Source organism: Danio rerio, chromosome 7, assembly GCF_049306965.1.
Source record: "Danio rerio strain Tuebingen ecotype United States chromosome 7, GRCz12tu, whole genome shotgun sequence".
NCBI classification, from domain to species: domain Eukaryota; kingdom Metazoa; phylum Chordata; class Actinopteri; order Cypriniformes; family Danionidae; genus Danio; species Danio rerio.
Genome location: NC_133182.1, coordinates 20,160,844 through 20,181,597, shown reverse-complemented (window position 1 = coordinate 20,181,597; position 20,754 = coordinate 20,160,844). Strand labels below are relative to the sequence as shown.

Sequence of the window (20,754 nt, the reverse complement as noted above, 5' to 3'; positions counted from 1 at the left end):
AGAAGTGTATGACTATCACTTATATGTAAAACTCCAACAATGTGATTTTTGTAAAAAATGGAGATGCAGAGTGCCATAAGTATATTCACCAACTACTGGCATATACACTAACTGGCCACTTTATTAGGTACACCTGTCCATCTGCTCGTTAACGCAAATTTCTAATCAGCCAATCACATTGCAGAAACTCAATGCATTTAGGCATGTAGACATGGTCAAGATGATCTGCTGCAGTTCAAACTGAGCATCAGAATGGGGAAGAAAGGGGATTTAAGTGATTTCGACCGTGTCATGGTTGTTGGAGCCAGAAGGGCTGGTCTGAGTATTTCAGAAGCTGCTGATTTACAAGGATTTTCCACGCACAATCATCTCTAGGGTTTACAGAGGACGGTCAGGAAAAGAGAAAATATCCAGTGAGCACAAATCATTTCAGACTGGTTTCTTAAACATGGCAATGAGTTCACTATACTCAAATGGCCTCTACAGTCACCAGATCTCAATCAAGAATAGCACCTTTGGGATGTGGTGGAAGGAGAGATTTGGATCATGGATGTGCAGCTGACAAATCTACAGCAACTGCATGATGCTATCATGTCAATATGGACCAAAATCTCTGATGAATTTTCCAGTACCTTGTTGAATCTATGCTACAAAGGATTAAGGCAATTCTGAAGGCAAAAGAGGGTTCAACCCGGTACTAGTAAGGTGTACCTAATAAAGTGGCCAATGAGTGTCGTTCACGGTATAAGTGAAACTTTTCCAATCTCAGTACAGTGCTGTCAAATCATTTCCGAATCATTTGTTCATCCACTAATACTTTTATCCTGGTTTCCTTATTAACAGCCTCTGGTCATTCTTATCACTTTCAGGCAGCAGCTACAGAACAATTCACCGTATGGTGCTATGCACCACAGCATATGTAGCATGCAAGGGCAGGTAAATGAAAGCAGAATTCATTTTTGTGTGAACTAGGGCTTTAAATATTTGACAGGTTGACCCTTTCGTCAGTTCCACACTGTGCAAACAGCCGGAGCTCAGTGAAAAAAAGCGGCTTCTGTGTGTGAGACTGTCACTTTCTGACTGAAGCGATGGGAGAGACAGGTTGATTTAGCTAATTGAATGTATGAGAGTGTTACATAATTCAGCCCCAGGCTTAGTTTGTTCTTTTATCAGCTCCCTGCAAGCTTAAACCAGTCTTTAAGGGCTACACTCACAGAACATAAGCTGTCGTAAAACATACACAATGTACAATTGTGCGTATTGATCTAGCACCGTGAATGAACATGCACACATTCTGTCTGGTTACATTATTCTGCCTGTGCTTGTGTGCAATTTAACAATTAATTCATTAAAACTTTATTTAGAAAAACAGTTAAATTATGATGCAATAAATAATCTAACGAACAGATCATTTAATCATTATGTGGTACAGTGATATTATAATAGCAATTAACAATCTTTAAAAAATGAAGAACATGCACTTACCATCAAGGATTACAATGGATATAAGTTTTGTTTTTACTTTATTGTGTACATCCTTGATGAATTAAGTGTATTCACTTATTTTTGTCAAATAAAAGAACGAAAATAAAGAAAAATTATGAAATATGTGATCCTAAATTCTGGAATACATCTGTAAATCATCATTTGTATGCAATAAATGATATAGGAGATATGTAAAAAAGATATGTAGTATTATAACTAATCCACTGGTAAAACATGCCTTGTTATTGGAGATTCATTCTGGCATCCACACAGGAACTAAACTGATTATGGTTTAAGTGTATAGTTTATATGCATAACTAAAATGCTGAATATTTGCAGAATTTACATAAAGTAACATTTCTGCTAATTGTTAGTCTGCAATATTACAATATTAATATTTTGCATGTATCACTCTCTTTCACACTCACCCACACACACTTCTTTCATTGTTCATAGATGTAATAGTTTTTATACCGCACAGACTGTCTACTTCTTCTCAAACTCGATCCTGGGGTCAACACATCTGCAAGTAGGGCTGCATCCAAAAGCCTACTATACTCAGTGGATACTGCATTTGAATTTAAACGTACTACTCGACGGTTAGAAAAGAATGTTCTATACAGTATGAATGTCAAACAGTATGAGAGGAACTCAAACATACTACATCCACCATTTTGTCATGATCACGTGACCTACACATGCGAGTTGCATCGCTTCACTCTCATTCATAATTTCTCTCGCAGTGCATCATGGACGAGTGCAGCGTGATGCACACTTCCATCATCCAGGTATTTCTCACATACTGTTTTTCGAATTCTATGAATTCAGACATAATTCTCGGCTTGCATACTGTTTTTAGCGTACTCTATAGTATAGAAGTATGCGATTTCAGACGCAGCCGATGCTTCTAGAAGGCATAGTAAGAGCATGATTTGCTATCCCAGGTTTTTTGATTAAACAGCGATTTTTGATTAATTTAATCCAATTAAGGTCATAATTGAACTACAGAGAAATTGAATTAACATGTGTAGTATGCCGATTTTAGTCGCCTTATTGAAGTGCAACACAGACATGTAAACACTGTAATCAAACTATTACCATCATGTAGGACTTTTCGCCACATTTTGTGACAGGATAGTCCACACACACACACACACACACACACATGGCTATTTGACACTATTCTCTGCACCTACCGAGTCAGTGAAGACCACAGACACCTGCATTATGAAATGCGGAGGGGTTTTTTCCCCATACGGCATGCGGTATCAAATTCCATTAGAACAATACTGTTCCAGCAGTTCATAGTTGCATCCAATATCTCAGTTTGTCATGGGGGGCGTGCATGAAATGTTCCTGAATGAAAGTGAAAGTGCCAAACTGCAGTTAAAGTTGACAAATTAAAAATGAAACACCTGAAACTAGATGAAACTCCAGAGGAAACGTGGATAGCGTGGCGATGCGATGACATTGATCAAATTATGTGCTATGACATGTAAAACGGGATCATGAAAGGAAGCTTCAAAAAGCAACTCATGTAAACACTTTAATCATATTACTGTCTTACTCAGATTAAGGCGAATAATTTGATTACTGATATCCATGTAAACGTAGTCAATGAGAACCCCTGGTATATTCTATTCCTCTACCCAAATTCTACCCCAAAACCCAACCTTCACAGGAAACATTCTGCGTCTTTACGTACCCAAAATCCTTCATTCTGTTTGGTTTATAAGTCATTTCCTCAAAGAAACTGAAACAATGTCTCCACAAGGTCAAAATTTACTGGTATCTTTACAATGTAAAGAAAAAATGTACACACACACACACACACACACAGAGAGGCACACAGGCGCACACTGAACTCCAAACTGTGTGAAAAATGAATTATTAGCAGACTTTAATTAGTTTTGTTCCCCAAAGGCCCTGTAAGCATAAGCTCTTTGCCCACGCCTATTACAGTAGTAGTGGAATCTGTTGGAAGTAAAAGGCACGTGTGAGTGTGTGTTAAAATGTGCGCTCGCTCATGTGTTTAGTGTTTACAGTTGTGTGTTTGTGCACAGAAGGCCAGATCGCTCCTCTCGAGGCTGAGGAGCCCGTTCATGGACAAAGACACAATTGAGCAACTGAACTCTGAAACAGAATTAGAAACATTAAGCAACATCAAATATTGCAAAAGAGAAAAACTGCTAATGCAGCAGAGAGACATGATGTTCTGCTACCAATGCTCATAACAACTACACAGCAAAAAAAAAAGAACATGCCTAAAATTGCTCACAGGTTTTAGTTATGTTGTGTTTTTTGTTCTCCTGGGCTGTCTACTTCAGTTAACAAGTGCTCAAAACCCCCATCAGACCAGCCTGACGAGGTTGGGAACTAGTTAAGCGTTCTACTCTGCTGTAAGCACTTTTTTTGTTTCAGAAGGGCAAAAGGTTCAATGTTTCGACTGCAAGGTCAGATGTGGACTGGCAGGAAGTTTTCATTTCTTCTTTAACTTTTAAGCCACTAAAATTAGTTTGTATTACTTTTGTTGTTACCATAATAACAATATTTTAAAAGTAATTATTTAATCTTAAAGATATTGAGTTATTTCAACTCAAACTTGGGTAAAATATTGACCGTTTTCTTAAAATAATTGTAAAAAAATCAATCCATTTATTAGGTTTTACGCAAATTGGTCACACTTTACAATAAAGTTTCATTAGTTCACGTATTTACTAACATGAACTAATTATGAGGAATACTTGCACAGCATTTATTACTCACAGTTTATCATTTATTAATGCATTACATTAGTTAATGCACTGTGAGTTAACATTAACTAACATGAACAAATACAGTAAGAAATGCACTGTTCATTGTTTACTCATGTTAGTTAATGTTAACATGAATGCATGTTCTTAAATGCATTTTGCTAATATTGTATTGTAAAGTGTTACCCCCAAATTTGTGTTGAAACAATCTGATCATTCCAATGTAAAAGAGATTAGAGATGCAACAATAAATTAGCCAATAATCATTATTGGCCAACTCTGGGCCAAATATGAACAAATCCAAATTTGGGTAATTTTCTTTTTTCCATTAATTTAAATAACACTTTTAACCCAATGATTCAGTTTTCCATATTTGATCATATTTAAGTATATTGTTTGGATGTTTTAAAAATGTTTATGGGTTGATTATTTCCTACCAATAAGAAGAAGACCTGCAGAAAATTCCTTTAATTTGTATTGACGGTGATATCAAAACTGTTAAAACTGAAGCTCTTCACTGCTAAAATTCTGTTCATCTTATTCATTCATTCATTCATTTTCTTGTCGGCTTAGTCCCTTTATTATTCCAGGGTCGCCACAGCGGAATGAACCGCCAACTTATCCAGCAAGTTTTTACGCAGCGGATGCCCTTCCAGCCGCAACCTATCTCTGGGAAACATCCACACATACACACACACAAACACACACTATGGACAATTTAGCCTACCCAATTCACCTGTACTGCATGTCTTTGGACTGTGGGGGAAACCGGAGTACCCGGAAACCGGAGTACCCACGCAAACGCAGGAAGAACATGCAAACTCCACACAGAAACGCCAACTGAGCTGAGGATCGAACCAGCGACCTTCTTGCTGTGAGGCGAACGTGCTACCCACTGCGCCGCCATGTTCATCTTATCTTCAGCTTAAACTTTTAACACTACTTAAATAATTTTTAAAAAATTAAGTCAGGGTTAAAATTAATTAATTATTTTCCAAAAAGTGAAGAACTTTAGTTTAATCTTCAGAATTTAAGAATGCTCATTAGACCAATTCGCAGCATCAAGCAACTGATATTACTGCTAAATAAAATGCAAGTGAATGAGAGTGGCTATACCTGCTTGATTGCTACTCTTTTGTGCTCGTTTTTTTATTACTTTATTTTAAGGTTCATATGCAGTTGAAGTCATAATTATTAGCCCCCTTTAAATTTTTATTTTCTTTTTAAAATATTTTCCAAATGATGTTTAACAGAGCAAGGAAATTTTGACAGTATGTCTAATAATATTTTTTCTTCTGGAGAAAGTCTTATTTGTTTTACTTCGGCTAAAATAAAAGAATTAAAAAGTCATTTTAAGGTCAAGAGTAATCTCAGAGGGGTCACTGGATTGCACTTGAGATATCGATTTGTCCAATAAATTAAGAAATGAACCCCAAGTAGCCAAAAATGTTCTTATGGAGCTAGTCCTTAAAAATCTGAGTCTCTCCATCTGAATAACAGATATCTTATCAAAAATCAAGCTCTGGAATGAGGAGGGTAAAGGTGATTTCCAATTGTTAAGCACTAGACTTGCATTAAAGATTGTTTGAGGAAGAGAAGATGTATTTTGTGAGAAGCCAAAGATAGCAAATTTGCCATCTGGTAGAAAACGTCTGCTATAAGCCTTGGAGTACCAGTCAAATAGATTTGGTTTCTGTACAGTTTTATTGTGACCCTTAAAACAGTCAGGACATTTCTAAGAAATATCAGTGTTGATATCAGTCAGGTATCAGTGTTGTGCTTCATGCAACACGGCCAATTATTGATTTGAAAATGTGTGCCTAAAGCAACACACTGTACTCTGGGCATGTGAAGTTTCAATGATCTTAGTATAACATAAAGCATCATACAAGTGTGTTTTTCAAAAACACAATCCAACATACTGTATAATACATCAAAATGAATAAATCTGAAAAAATCTTGTAGATACAAAGTTTGAATTCTTAAAAAAACAAGACACGGTGACAAAAAACAGTCTTACGTCTTACAGTCTTACGTTCAGTCAAACTGTAAAATTACCTCATTATTACAAACCTTTTCTTTTTTCTGTCGACTACAAAGAAGATATTTCGAAGAATGCTATATGACTGCTGGCACCCATTGACTTCTACAGTAAAAAAAAAAAAATACTATGGAAGTCAGTGCATCTCAACAACCAGCATGCTTCAAAAGAACTTATTTTGTGCTCAACAGACGAAACAACTCAAATAGGTAAAGTTTGGGTAAACGATGACAGAACTTTTATTTTTGTGTGAATTGTCCTTTTAAGGTGAGTTTGCAGATCATACCTGAAATTCAGAATGCAGCAAAATGTGAAAAGTTTTTCATGCATGTTAATGGAAGTCAACAGAACGAACATTGCAGTGTGACCGGCCCTCAATATAAACACACTTACGTCCACAAGCACAGCATGTAAGAGATCTAATCTATCACATTTTCTTCACTTGGGTGTGTGAAACGTGACAGGAGAACAATGCCATGACCAGAACAGAGATATAACTAAGACAAGAGGAACAGCACTAAACACACACACACACACACACACACACACACACACACACACACACACTAAACTGCACCTTTCCATTACCTTTAGCCTGAGAAACTAGATCTGAAGATGACTAAGTTTCCTCCGATTTCAATAGAGACACACAAACACATGCTATATTACTGTTCTACACATTCTTAGGTCTTAAGGAGAAAAGTGATCAGTGATCTCCTACTCTTGTACACATGCTGAAATGCTAAAATAGTGGAGTAAAAGACACCCTGATGGAGCTCGTATATCCCCTTTACTCCTCTTATCGGCCTATCGCTCTGTTTTAGCAGACACCCTCTCTTTCTCTCAGCGGAATGAGCCCTGTCAGGTCTCAGATATACAGATTATACACACACACATGCTAACACATGCACTTAATGGAAATGGAAATGTACTGCAGATCTTCATGTTCTTGATGACTGGTAGATTTAAAAGTGTCAGCTGATGAAAAACTTCCTATCTTAAACGTATATCTTGAGATAACATTTGTAGATGTTGTACAGTACAGTGTGTCAAGAACTAACAGGTAGAAAAAGTTTACAAAGCGGCAAAGTTTACAATGTGTTTACTATGTACACTGTAAAACATATTTGTAAATTAAAAGTTTTCAGTATTTTGTGTGTTTCTTTCAGCCTGAGCTCACAAGGAAACCTAGCTATTAGGGTTGGGCGATGTCGACCAATTTGGCATCGTACGATGTCTAATGTGAAACATTGCGCTGGACGATGGCATCGTCATCGTAGGCAGAGGTGAATTTATTATTTATGAATAATTAATTAAATCAAAACGAAATAATAATTTGTAGCCTACCAATTCAACTGCCTGAGCCACATGTTCATTGTTTTACCAATAAACAAATCAGAAATAAATAAAGATAAGTTACACACAAAATACCACCTGTCAATCACTTTTTCACGCATGACTCTGGCATGAATAGGCAGAGTGATCTGTGTTGTTATAATGGCGTCAACAAACGTATGTACTGACGCTGTGACACGTTACCTGATAGATTCAAAAGACAGTCGTTAGATAGAGACCAGTTGAATTAAATATCACGTTTAACAACTATAGTGAGACGCGATCCAGCGGTACATCCTTGATAAACTGTCTGACGTTCCCTGCTCTCTGGGGTGACTGCTGGAGCTCAGAGTCAGACGTGCGCATAGTGTACACTGCAGCACATGACAGTGTAGTGTCTGTATGTGTGTGTAAGTATGTGTGTGTGCGGTCACCTGGTATGTGTTTTCAGCAGTTTAGTGTGGAAGGAGATTTTTTCAGGAATGCTAGGTGAAAGTCCAGTGTGAACGTGAATCGTTTTTGTTATAAAATGCCATTTTAAACTCAGACGCATTAGTGTAAACAGGGCCGTGTGTATTTTTAGAGAGTGGATTGCTGCTGCGATGGGTGCGGAGGATCGCGATGCTGGCTTAACATTGTGATGTCTATCGGTCATCTGTGATGGACGATGGCATTGTCTATCGGCCCAAACCTAGTAGCTATTTTACGTTTTGCCGGTTTAGTGGCTAATTCAGTTCAGTCTACGAAAACGTACGATTTTTTTAAAAGGAGGTGTAGCATGTACTAAATTGTATGAATAGGATTGTACAAATTCGCCACTAAATCAAAAAGTTACGAATTACCGTGAGATTTTGTTGGGGTTTTTTCCTACTTAATTATGCTTTTGAATTGCATTATGGAACCTTGATCTTTCCTCTAAAAACTTTTGATGTTGAAAAGTTTGTAAGAGGGAATTTTCTTGACATTTTATTAGTTTAAAGTGATAAATTGTCTGTGTTGGTGTTGTGTATTGCGCAACAAAAACGTTGTAATAAACTGCCAGTACAGTGGTACCTCACCATAACGCAATTCACCTTTCTGGCCTTGCAGTTTCGCATACTTTTTAGTGCAATTTGCCATGCTTGTTTTTACAGTGCATTGTGTTCTGCATTCTGATTGGCTGTAGATCATTGTCAATAAATCTCCTCCATGCTGTGTCTCCGGTACAGAATGTGTTCAGCTTGCCAAATTGACATAAATCTTTGATCGTTGGCAGTGTGACTCTGGAGTGCTGGATTGTATACTTGCAAGTTTTCACTACAACAAAACCCCATAATGTTGACAAACATTCTGCACCGTCAGACACCTGCAGTAGCACCCAACAGGCAGAGGAGGATGCTAACCGGCAACTAGCTCTCTGCAACTCTCACATGGTCGCCTACTGAAGCTAAGCAGGGCTGCGCCCGGTCAGTACCTGGATGGGAGACCACATTGGAAAGCTAGGTTGTTGCCGGAAGTGGTGTTAGTGAGGCCAGCAGAGGGCGCCCAACCTGCGGTCTGTGTGGGTCCTAATGCCCCAGTATAGTGACGGGGACGCTATACTGCTCAGTGAGCGCTGTCTTTCGGATGAGACGTTAAATCGAGTTCCTGACTCTCTGTGGTCGTTAAAAATCCCAGGATGTCCTTTGAAAAGAGCAGGGGTTTAACCCCGGCATCCTGGCCAAATCTACCCACTGGCCTCTGTCCATCATGGCCTCCTAACCATCCCCATATTCCAATTGGCTTCATCACTGTCTCCTCTCCACCACACATCAGCTAGTGTGTGGTGTGCGGTCTGGCGCAAAATGGGTGCCGTCGTGTCATCCAGGTGGATGCTGCACACTGGTGGTGGATGAGGAGATCCCCCCCATTGTGTGTAAAGCGATTTGAGTGCCCAGAAAAGCGCTATATAAATTTAAAGGAAGTTAGAAGTTACGTGAGTGTTTAAACAAGAGAGACAATTGTGAAAACATCAATGCCCGTCTAAGAAAAGTGTATAAAGCGTAAAAGTGTATAATGAGGAGTTTTACAGCCTTAAAACATCTATAACAATAGAGAAAAAATAAAGCTGACTATTTCACGGATCTCACCTATTGCAGGCTTCTTTTAGAATATAACTCCTGCGATTAACGAGGGACCACTGTACATTCTGTTAATTTACAGACGTAATTCTCAATAGATTATTTCTTAAACAATATATTGTCTTAATCTACTAAAATATCAATAAAAGTCACTTTGTTCAACTGTAGAGTTGAATTATAAACATAAAAGTCGACAGAGCAGAGATCAACTTCCATAATGCAATTCACAACCGCAAAGCAAGGTAAGGCAAGTTTATTTAAGTAAATAAGACAATTATTAATATTAATATTAAAAATATAATTATTAATCGTTAATATTATAATAACACTAATACTGACATGGTTAAGAGTTTTAGAATGACCAAAAGATGTTTTACAAAAGATGTTTCAGATGATTTACAATGTGCTCAGCCTGCTGGTTTATCCATTCACACTTTTTTTTATCATCACATGATCTCTTTTAACAAAATCACATGACTTTTTTAATATGCAGACTGGAATTTGTTCGGTAAAGTTGTTTCCATTGCAGTTTATGCGCATATTTTCTTATCAAATAAAACACTCAGTTATGTGCATATGTTTTTATGTGCATTTTCAAAATGTTTGCGCATCATGGCGTTTCCATCAACCGATGTTTTATGCAAATTGCACATAAAAATAGCTGTATGGAAACGTAGAAAGTATAAATGCATTGCAGGTGGTTTGATGCACAGAAAAAGTGATGTTTCTCAAAAACAATGCATTTTGTGCGAGCCCATACTGGTAAAATAAAATCTGAACTGCTGATCTGATGTGGTCAGAGGAAATAATCCTACTTAAACTCAAATTTAAGACACCAAGAGAGAGACTATGATCGGATGACAAAAACAGAAAAACATAAGTTAAAGAAAAGTGGCAGAAGGAACAAAAGATCGACAAAAATAGACATTATGTTCAGAGAGCAGCGATGAAACGGCAGTGAAGGCTTGAGCAAGAACTCTAAGTGAGGTCAGAGAAAGAAAACCCCAGGCATGGTCACAAACATCACTATGCCAACCATGTGTATCTGTGTTTCTTTGACGCAATAAGATGGCAGATCAAACTGAACAACACTCTCCTTCTTGTTCCTGCTCTCCATTGAAACGGTGGCTCCTTTCTGCCTGCGTCGTGAGTCATTGTTTGGCCTCGATAAGCATTTTGCAAGAGAACTCTTGAAATAAAACTGAAGGAGAATCACATGCTTAGGTGCTGTAGGTTTACTGCAATGGGATTTTAAAATGCATAGTCAGTTCTACAACTTTATGATCTGTTTCATGCAAATAATGTGAACAGAACGCTTTGTTCATTCGCAGATATAAATGTGTGATCAGGACAAATGTTTATATGAGTTTGTCGCACACAATGAACATTATCTTGCATTGCTGTTTTCAAGCTTCAAGTATTAATAGTGTTGATTCAAATGTGTTAATAACAGTTAGCTAACCTTAAAAATAACATACAATATGATACCATAACCTGTCTCTCATGTGAGATTGACCAACAGCAGGAAAGAAAATTCTCTTAAGCTACTACAAACAAACCTGCAGAGAAAGATACGCTCAAACTAGAATAACTAACGGAACTAAACTGTTTTCCTGGGATGTACAGTATAGTCAATAGCTTTATTTGGGCTAGAAAAATATTAAAGGTGCCTTAATTTGAGTTGCTATTAACACCAATGCATTTTTGTTTTAAAATGCATTTTTAAAATTCTAAAGAAAGTCTCTGATTTCTTTTGGATATGCTGGTACTTTGTTTCAATTTAAATGGGCTGAAATGCAGACTTTTGAAAATGGAGGCGCAGCTATACACAATCGCTTTCTGATTTGTCTTCTAGTCTATTGCATATTGTTCCCTGATTGGTCAAGTCCCTCTCATATGACAATTACACAACCGGTGCACTGAAAATATAGATGCCAGCAAAATATGCACATCCCCAGGAAGTGTTAATGGTCATGTTTTGCGTTTTAGCATGGTATAGACAGAGATAGATAGCTATATATTAGCTGTATCGTATAAATTGTGATTATTTTTCTCAAACTAAATAAAAACGCCAGGCTGGACAAAAAGAGGGTTTATTCTAAAATGAAAAAAATTTAAAACAAAAACGCATAAGTGTTAACATCATCTTAGAGAAATGTGTGCTGATGTAAATGTTAATGTTTCCATTGGCCACATTTCCACTATTCTGAGCATTTCAATACAAATAAAAAGTTAAAATAAAATAACGCAAAATTAAAAATATATTTCAATACCAACACGGTACTGTAAAATAAATACATGTTTTACAAAATATTTTATTTTACAATACTGATATTTACAATAAAACACTAATACCACACATTTATAAATCTAATGTTTACGGTCCACCCTAATTTCCTTATTTCAACAACCTGTCAACTTTTAATAAGACAGGTTGCCAACTTGTCTGCAAATAAAATTACCCACTGCCTGTTTTAGAGCATGCAGCTCATGATATAACAAAATATAAAGTTTCAGCCTGTACAATGTGCAAATTGAAACAACTCAGATTGCAATACACATTCTCATTGTAAAGAAAAAAAAATTTCATTTTATTTTGAAAAGTAAGAGAGTAAACCCACTGAATTAAAAGCCATATGTGGAATTTACGTGGTGACATGGTGGCTTTGTGGTTAGCACTGTTGCCTCACAGCAAGAAGGTGGCTGGTTCAAGTCCCGGCTGAACCAATTGGCATTTCTGTTGCCATTTCGATGTCTCCTTGTGTTTGTGTGGGTTTCCTCAGTGTGCTCCGGTTTCCCCTACAGTCCAAAGAATAGTGGTTTAGGTGAATTGAATAAACTAAATTGGCCATACTGTATGAGTGTGCATGAGTGTATGGATGTGTCCCAGTACTGGGTTGCGGCTGGAAAGGCATCCGCTGTGTAAAACATTTGCTGGATAAGTTGGCGGTTCATTCCCGTGTGGCGAACCCAGACTAATAAAGGAACTAAGCTGAAGGAAAATGAATGAGTGAATGTTGAATTTACCTAAAAATAAATAAATAAATAAACCTGTTGTATCTTAGATTGACTCAACTTAATTTTTACAATTATGCACATTGTTCATTTACAAAATTTTAAGTCAGTGGGTTACTCACTTTAAACAAAGTCAAAAAATGGCTTAAAAGCGATAAATTTAATCACTTTTTAAAAGTTAATTAAACCAATCGCTTTTAGCAGTGTTCTTTAATACATTATAAAGCCCTAATTCAATTTATTGCTTTGCCATATACCAGAAGCTGATCTAAAAAATAAACTATTGACATTTAGAAAATCATAGAACAAGATAATACTTATGAATGCACTAAAAAAGCTTGCACTGCTAGAAGCATTTGCAATCACATGCTTGCACACATGGGCTTTAGGGCTGTTCTATTTTACCCTTTTTCTTACTAAAATGTAAATTCTCCACAAGGTCATTTCTCTCAGATGTTTCTTTAATGAGCTTCTTCATTCATTTTAGTTTCCTGTCATTTCGCATTATTTGACTGATGATTCATTGAGAGCTCCCTCTTACATCACACTGCACGGTTCGCTTACGCATTTATGTACATTCAACCCAAACAGGAAAACAGACCCTTGTGCATGTAAAATGACATATTTTGCAAAGCATTCAAATACCTTGCATGGCTAGAAGCATTTGCAATTGCATACTTGCATATTTCAGACCTAAGTCTATCACTGCTTTTCCTTTCCCTCTCCCTTGATCGGCCTAATATGGGGATTGAGTTGTCTATTCATCCTTTACGGGCTGAAATCCTCCCATTTCCTCTCTCTCCGCGCAGTCAATGGGAGATTAAGCGGCAAAAGACAGTAGCCCTGGGCTCAAACTGATGCCACACTCACACACACACTGACCGTGCAGTAAACCCACAGCTGGGCACTTGTATAATACATTTACTGCTGGGCACAGACCCAGACATGCACACACACACACACACAGCACAATCTGTCTGTGTGTGGCTTTAAATTCTACCCTGTTCGTTTTATTCTGCTGCACACACTGATACTAAAAAACTGCACATCTACAATGACTTCTGCTGAGTTAAGCAGGGCCATGGAACAGACGAGCAGAGGCACAAAGCAGATGTATGGGTGGAGCAGGTGTGTGTGTGTGTAGCACCTAGCTGCAAAGGTTTGTGGGTAAAGCTGCAGGTGCAGCGAGGTCAGTATTACTGACAGATGTAGCGACTTTGACGTAATCCCTATCTGCCTAGACAACCATTACATAAGCGCATCACTGGAATTAAACTGACCATAAAAACGTAACTGTTTTCAGACTATTTATTATTTATTTAAAAATATTTAATCATTTGTTTAATATAGTTCATCCGGAAATGAAAATTTGCTAACCTTAAACATATCCGTTTTAAAAATATTTTATGAAGAATGTTGGAAAATTGTATCCTTGTATCCACTAAGACCCACAACAAAACCTAACAGTGAAAATCACTAAATGAAATAAGTTAGTTTAACTTGTGTTTTAAAAAGTTACTTTGACTCAATGAAAAAGAGTTATGGTAACTCATAAATCGATTATATGAAGCAGATCTCTGATCGAATAAGTTATGATCTAATTAATTATATTTTTTTGTGTTAACTCTAATGCTAGAAGGAATACCAAACCATTTGAGTAGCTATATAGTTGTTTGCACTTTGTGTAAGTTAATTAACCAGTTTTAGTTCTACTGAACTTAAACTGTTTAAGTTACTAATACTCTAAAAGTTTCATGATATCAACACAAATTATATACGTGTATGTAACACAATATTTAATGTTACAATACTCAAACCATTTTGTTTCAAAACTTAAATGGTTTGCCGCAATCGGTTTCCTCAAACAGTTTGGGTTAACTTTACTTATCGGGTTTTACAGTATAGAAAACAAATACTATGGAAGTCAATAGCTAATGGAAATGTTTTTCTTCACACATTCTCCGAACATCTTAAAACAAACAAAAGGTGCTTAGGGGTATCTTCTCTGTTAGTGCTCTTAAGAGAAGTGACTCATCAGAATTAACGGGAAAAATCAGTCCAAGGCACACGAAAAATGTGGGAAAAAATGTTGAAAAGCCTTTCAAGAGTTCACACTTAGCTGATGATTGATTAAAGAGCTTGTTTGGCATGCTGTCCCGGGAGAGAGTCTTGAGCTCATAATCCCGGGGCTCCCTCCAGTTTGCAGGGCGAGATGGGAGTTTGAGCTCTGGTACAGTAGGTCTTGAGAACTCCTTTGTTAGGAATTACTATGGAGAGATATACTGCTGATCAATCACTGCTGTGATTCTTGCTGTGAGGCAACAGTGCTAACCACTGGGCTGCCGTGCACACTGTCAAGGAAAAGGGGAGGAGTAGGGGTGAAAGAGGGACTCTTCAAGATGAAGATGTTAGGGTAAGATGCTCTTGTTATTTATAGTAAGTAAGGATTTATCTGATTGGTGGATCATGCATTAGCAATGTGGGACTGAACTCAGTCAATCATAAGCACATGCTCCTCTCTAAATTAGTTTATAAATAAACTTCACTTATTGACAGGGAAAACACTTGCCTTCATCAGGTTAACAGTGGTCAGGTGCATCTGAAGTTTCTTTTGAACACTATGGTCTCATGTCTCATTAGAAAATCTAAACAATACTAAAATAATATATTGAACACATGGTCAACTCAACAACTATTGTTTCAGCATTGAGAGAGAAAAAAATTAATAAAAAAATGTAAAGGATGATGTGTGTTATACAACCCATCATAAACTAGTATATTCTACCAATAAATGCACATAAACATGCACACACATATACATTTATGCTCAGCTAATCTCATTTTTAACTTTTTCTTAATCATTCCTAAATGCAGTATTGAAATTAATAAAATAATTGATCCTAAATTCATGACGGCAAGTGTTGGCAGAAATGTGTAAGTGCAGTTTTAAGTAACAGCCATGTCAGTAAAGGCTTTTTATTATTTTTTCCACTTTTTTCGAGTGCCTTGGACTTACTTTTGCTGTTTATTCTTCAAACATCTTCCAAAACATCAATGTAAGAAAAAACCTCAAACAGGTTTGGAACAGGTCAAGGCTGAGTAAAGGAAAACATTTTTAATTATTCGGTGTACTATCCCTTTAAATATACGTTATAAATGAACAATAATAATGTTAAAAGTATTAGTTAAATACATATATTTATATTTATTTATACACATTTATTTAAACACATCATTTAGCATATAAAAGTGTTATTTTGCAGTAAATTATCTGGTATATCACACACACACACACACCTGGGTGATGGTCAACAGACTGATGAAGGGTACTGTTGTAGCTTCTGTAAAGCACGTCAACAGATCTTAAATCTGAAACCTTCGTCAGAGTGTTCAGTCTTTAATCACTAAACCCAAACATAACAGCTCCATTCATAGAGCTAGACAAGCAGCCACCAGATACACACACACACACACACACACACGCACATGCACAGAGGGAGAGAGAGACAGTTACTACCTAGACTGTAAGGAGATTTGAAGCTTTAGTCTTTTGAATTAGGATTAATGAGCCCTTTCACCAAACTCACACGCACAAATATATAATTCGGTATAATAATTCAGACTCAGTGTATCAATTCTGCAACAAATGAAGCTGCAAACACAATGACACTAAAAATGGTTTTGTTTTATTAATTTATTTTTGTTAACTTTTAAATGTAATTTATTTAATGGGAAACTGTAACATCTTTGCTAGATAAAAGTTTACATTTCATTTTAATTATCATTTAATTATCTTTTCATTCTTTTAGTCTATTATTAGTCTGCTGTGTCTCCAGAATGTGTCTGTAAAGTTGTAGCTCAAAACTTCCATAAGATTATTTATTATACCTTTCAGAACATCGAGATTTTCTGCTCTGAACACATTGTAACTGTTTTTGTGGCCTGTGCCTTTAATGCTATTTTCCCTGCCCACTGCTCCCAAGTGCCTGTCAGAGTGTGCCTCAATCTCTGGCTGCATCAGATAAACAGCACAGTGACAGACATGAAGGAAGCAGACGTGAGAAATACTACTACAGTAAGAACTTTTCCAATGATTATTTGATGTATTTGTTATTAATTCAATGGAGTTTTTGTGGAGTTAATTCAAGCCTTTCTGTAACGATGAGTCACACACAATGTTGTTACAAAGTTTACGCACACATGTGCAAAGAACACATACACAGCTCACGCATTTAACTTTGCACGGCAGATGTGACACATTAATATTTACAGCTGTATTGATATAATTTATGTTAATGTACAAAATAAACCTGATTTAACGTCCACAAACCAGGATTAAAGCATCTACTTTTATAATTGTCCTGACATGCGGCTGTGGTGATAAAGATGGTAAAATTGCTGTAATTCATTACAAACATGCTCTGTTTTACAAATGTTTTAAACTTGTAAAACTCATTCTTGATCACAATTGATGATGATTGATGATCACAGCGAGCTGAACAGATCTTTAAATTCCAGTTGCTTTGAGCATTTCCTGTCTTGTTGATATGATTATACGCGTTACTATAGACACATGTTAATATGCGGCTGTCTATAAATTTGATTGGTGGGAAAACTGCACTCCTATGACACGTTGCAGTCTGTCTCAAAATGGGAGGGATTTGGATCCTATTTTGACGTCAGGAAATAAAAAAATGAGACTTATTGTCTTTATGACATATTGTCTTAATGTGATGTAATAACACATTATACCTGCACAAAGTTCTGTCCAAAAAGCTTACAAAAGATTTTCATCATAGGGCACCTATGACTTTAAGAAAGTTTCAAAAATCCAAGGGAAAAAAATCTGTCATCTTTTATGAACCTCTGTGGTGCTCCACACCAGTATGACTTTCTTTTGAGGAACAAAAGAGATGTTAGGCAAAATGACAGCCTCTGTCATCATTCGTTTTCACAGTGTGGAAAAAAGTCCCAATGAGAGTGAACAGTGACTGAGGCCATCTGTCCTGATCATTCTGCTTTTAACATCCCTCTTTGTGTTGTGCAAAAAAAAAAAGTCATATAGGTTTGCATTAACATGAAGACATTTCAAAATTTTCCTTTTGCCGTTGAACAATCTGCATGACTGTACTAGGCATTTGCTGGAATAATAAATGATGTTTTGTTTGACGTACTATAGAGTGTATACTGTACAGTATAGTGGTGTTCCATTCCAAGCATAGCTAATATTTTGATAGCGCCACAGAGCCACAATGTTTACACTCTTTAGGAGAGTCTACCTACAAGTGGCTTATTTATGGATGTCTTAGCGTATAAAACTTCATTCAAATAAAAAAAAAGCTCATTCAGTTTGTTCTGTTGAACACAGAAGAAGATATATTGAAGAATGTTGGAAACTGTAACCACTGACATTCACAGTAGAAAAAACAAATACTGTAAAAGTAGTTTCCTTTTGAACATTATTCAAAATATCTTCTTTTATGTTCAACAGAACAATATAAAAAACTCAAACTGGTGTGTAAAGTAAAGGGTGAGTAAACGATGACAGACTTTTCATTTTTATTCCTTAAACTTTTCCTTCTAAAAACGTATTTCTAAAAGCTGTTGCACAAGCAGTTCTACTGCCCTCATAAGCACACAAATACCTGTTCACCTTGCTATTCGAACTGTTCAAATGTACAACTAACCCATATTTTGCTCAACGTGCAGGTGCTGATATCAGAGCAGCCCTAAGGATATGAGGAGCTATAGAGCCCAGGTGTGGGCTTTTCTACAGAAACAGACACCTTTGTTCATCTCTCTTTAGCTACATGTGTTCTACAAGGACATTTAATATTACATTACCGAGCCCGTCCTACTTTCTGCCCTCCTGGACCAGTGCTACTTAACAACTATAGCTCCAAAATTTAGTGCTTTTCAGCTAAAATTATTCAGCCCAAACTCAAGGTGCCTCTCATACACTGCAATTGTGTGCTATAATAATGAAAGAGGAATAAAACAAAAGTCTTTCTTCTAGACAGCTTCTCATAACTACAGTCATACTGAAGCAAATGCCTTCATTTTGTTGATTTATTTTTACACTGTTTTATCTAAAGCAACCTTCATTGCATTTGAGGCACACATTTATAAGTCTTGCTTTCCCTGACAATCAAGCCCACAATCTTAGCATTACCATGTTTAACTGCTTATGATTTTTGATTTCATTTTCTTGAATTGTTGTGTATCAATATATATACAATCGTTTTTTTTTTCTCTATTTGCTGTCCGTTACTACCTCAAATGTCCGGTTACCAGGTTCTGAATATTTCAGATTTCTTCTGTCATATGATGACAGCTCTTGCAAAGACATTATTTGACTTTAAACTAGCACACGGCTAAATCCTCCAAGCAAAATTGACTCATTTCAGAGAGCATTCGGTCCCTCTTTAAATAAGGGCAAACATGTTGTTAAAAAATAAAGCTGCTGTTTGTGGAGTTGACTGAAGTCAGTTGTAGTTTTGTGTTTCTCTTCTGTGTGTCTGCTTATTACTTCAGTTCTCAATCATCACTTAATTAATCCTTTCATTGTCTCATTAACCTGAGAAACTTTAACTCATTTTAGAGAGGGACCAAATACTATCTAAACTGAGTACATTTTACTCAGAGGATTTTGCTGTGTAATACGGAAATGTTTAAAAAAAGTTACATCTCGTATTACCTGTTCAACTTGTAATGTGATCTATATGTTGAAATGTCCCTGTTGAGTGTTTACATTATAAAATAGAAAATAAAGAGTGAATGAACATAAATCTACAATACAACTATAATGAGATAGAGCCCCTTCTTCAGCAGAAAGATATTTCAATTAATTGGGACAAGCATCAAGCCATTGAAATGTATAGGAATAGAAGACGGTCATGTAGAGGATGTCATGTGAACAACAAACTATTGAAACAAGAAGCATTATGGATTCACAAAGTTAACATAAATCACTGACCAAAATGGCAGAACTGCTTTTCCTTTATTGAATTACAACTAGTTGAAAGCATCTTTAATACTGTATTAAATAAATCACAAGTGTTCCCTTTGTAAAAGACAATGATGTAATTCTCATGGTTTTCAATCATTGAATTTCCATTGTAATGCAATTGAAAGTTGATTAGTGAATTAGATATTGATGAATGTTCACTTATACTGTTGATTTGTGTAATGATGATGTATTTATGATCCTGGATATTTCTTGTTTTTGGCCATGGTGTATAAGCTACTGATGGAAATCATTGAGTGAGTTAATGATTGTAGTAATTGAATGAAGTCTAATTAATGATGACTTCATTCGGTGGGGGATTGAATTGCTTTGTACATTGGCTTTGTGTCTTTTCACTACGGTGAACATAAAATTAAAGAAAATAAGAAGACTTTTCTCATGAGTGCAGATGCAGATCACAATTTCTTTTGTAAACCAACTTAAAATGTTCCTTGTATTGCATTTATTAATGATCACTTTAATCTTGATTAAAGTACACCATTATTATCTGCAGGCTTACATCATACAATTCTGCATTATGGACATTATTCATTTGACCTTTGATAACCACATTACTATTAATCGTAAACTAGAATGATGCTTTCTTTCTGTCATGCTTTGAAATGTTGTGCATCATCAAAAGAGCTAACCAGATAAACTTGAACTGAGCATAAGCAGCAGAGACACATTTACTGCCGTCTGAATCCTATTCTGATTAATGAACAGAACCTCTTGTGTTCCAGAAGATGTGTTGGTGCGTTGGCTTGTCCACTTTCCAACTCAACAGGGTTTGCCAGGACACTGAATTCTACGGGGCCATACTTTACTCCTCCCCGTGGACATACATAAATAACCTCGGATTACCTACTGTCAACTTTAATCCCTTTCCGTCTCTCGCTATATCTTTCCATCTCCCTTTCTCTCATGCATACCCACACTTTCCATCTCTCTCATTCACTGTCTGGCTGACCACTGTCAAACCAGACACAACCAGTTCTGAGTCCTTCTGGGCTACCGAAG

The 20,754-nt window shown here is 36.5% G+C and overlaps 1 protein-coding gene across 5 annotated transcripts in view; it reads right to left on the bottom strand.

Annotated features, from left to right (window-relative positions):
- si:ch73-335l21.1 overlaps positions 1-20,754 on the bottom strand; it is a 76,778-nt gene that overhangs the window by 22,682 nt on the left and 33,342 nt on the right. The window contains exons 3-4 of one of the 5 annotated variants that reach the window (XR_012383234.1): positions 16,026-16,165; positions 15,745-15,823 (exon numbers count right to left, since the gene is read on the bottom strand). The exons of 3 other annotated variants lie outside the window; for them this stretch is intronic. Coding sequence is in view for 1 of the 2 variants with exons in the window: in XM_021477765.3 (XP_021333440.1) it covers positions 12,493-12,512 (20 nt within the window). In the remaining variant the exon portion in view is untranslated. Of the gene's footprint in view, positions 1-11,787; positions 12,513-15,744; positions 15,824-16,025; positions 16,166-20,754 lie in introns of those variants that run through there. One more of the 5 variants, XM_021477765.3, reaches the window with a different exon arrangement.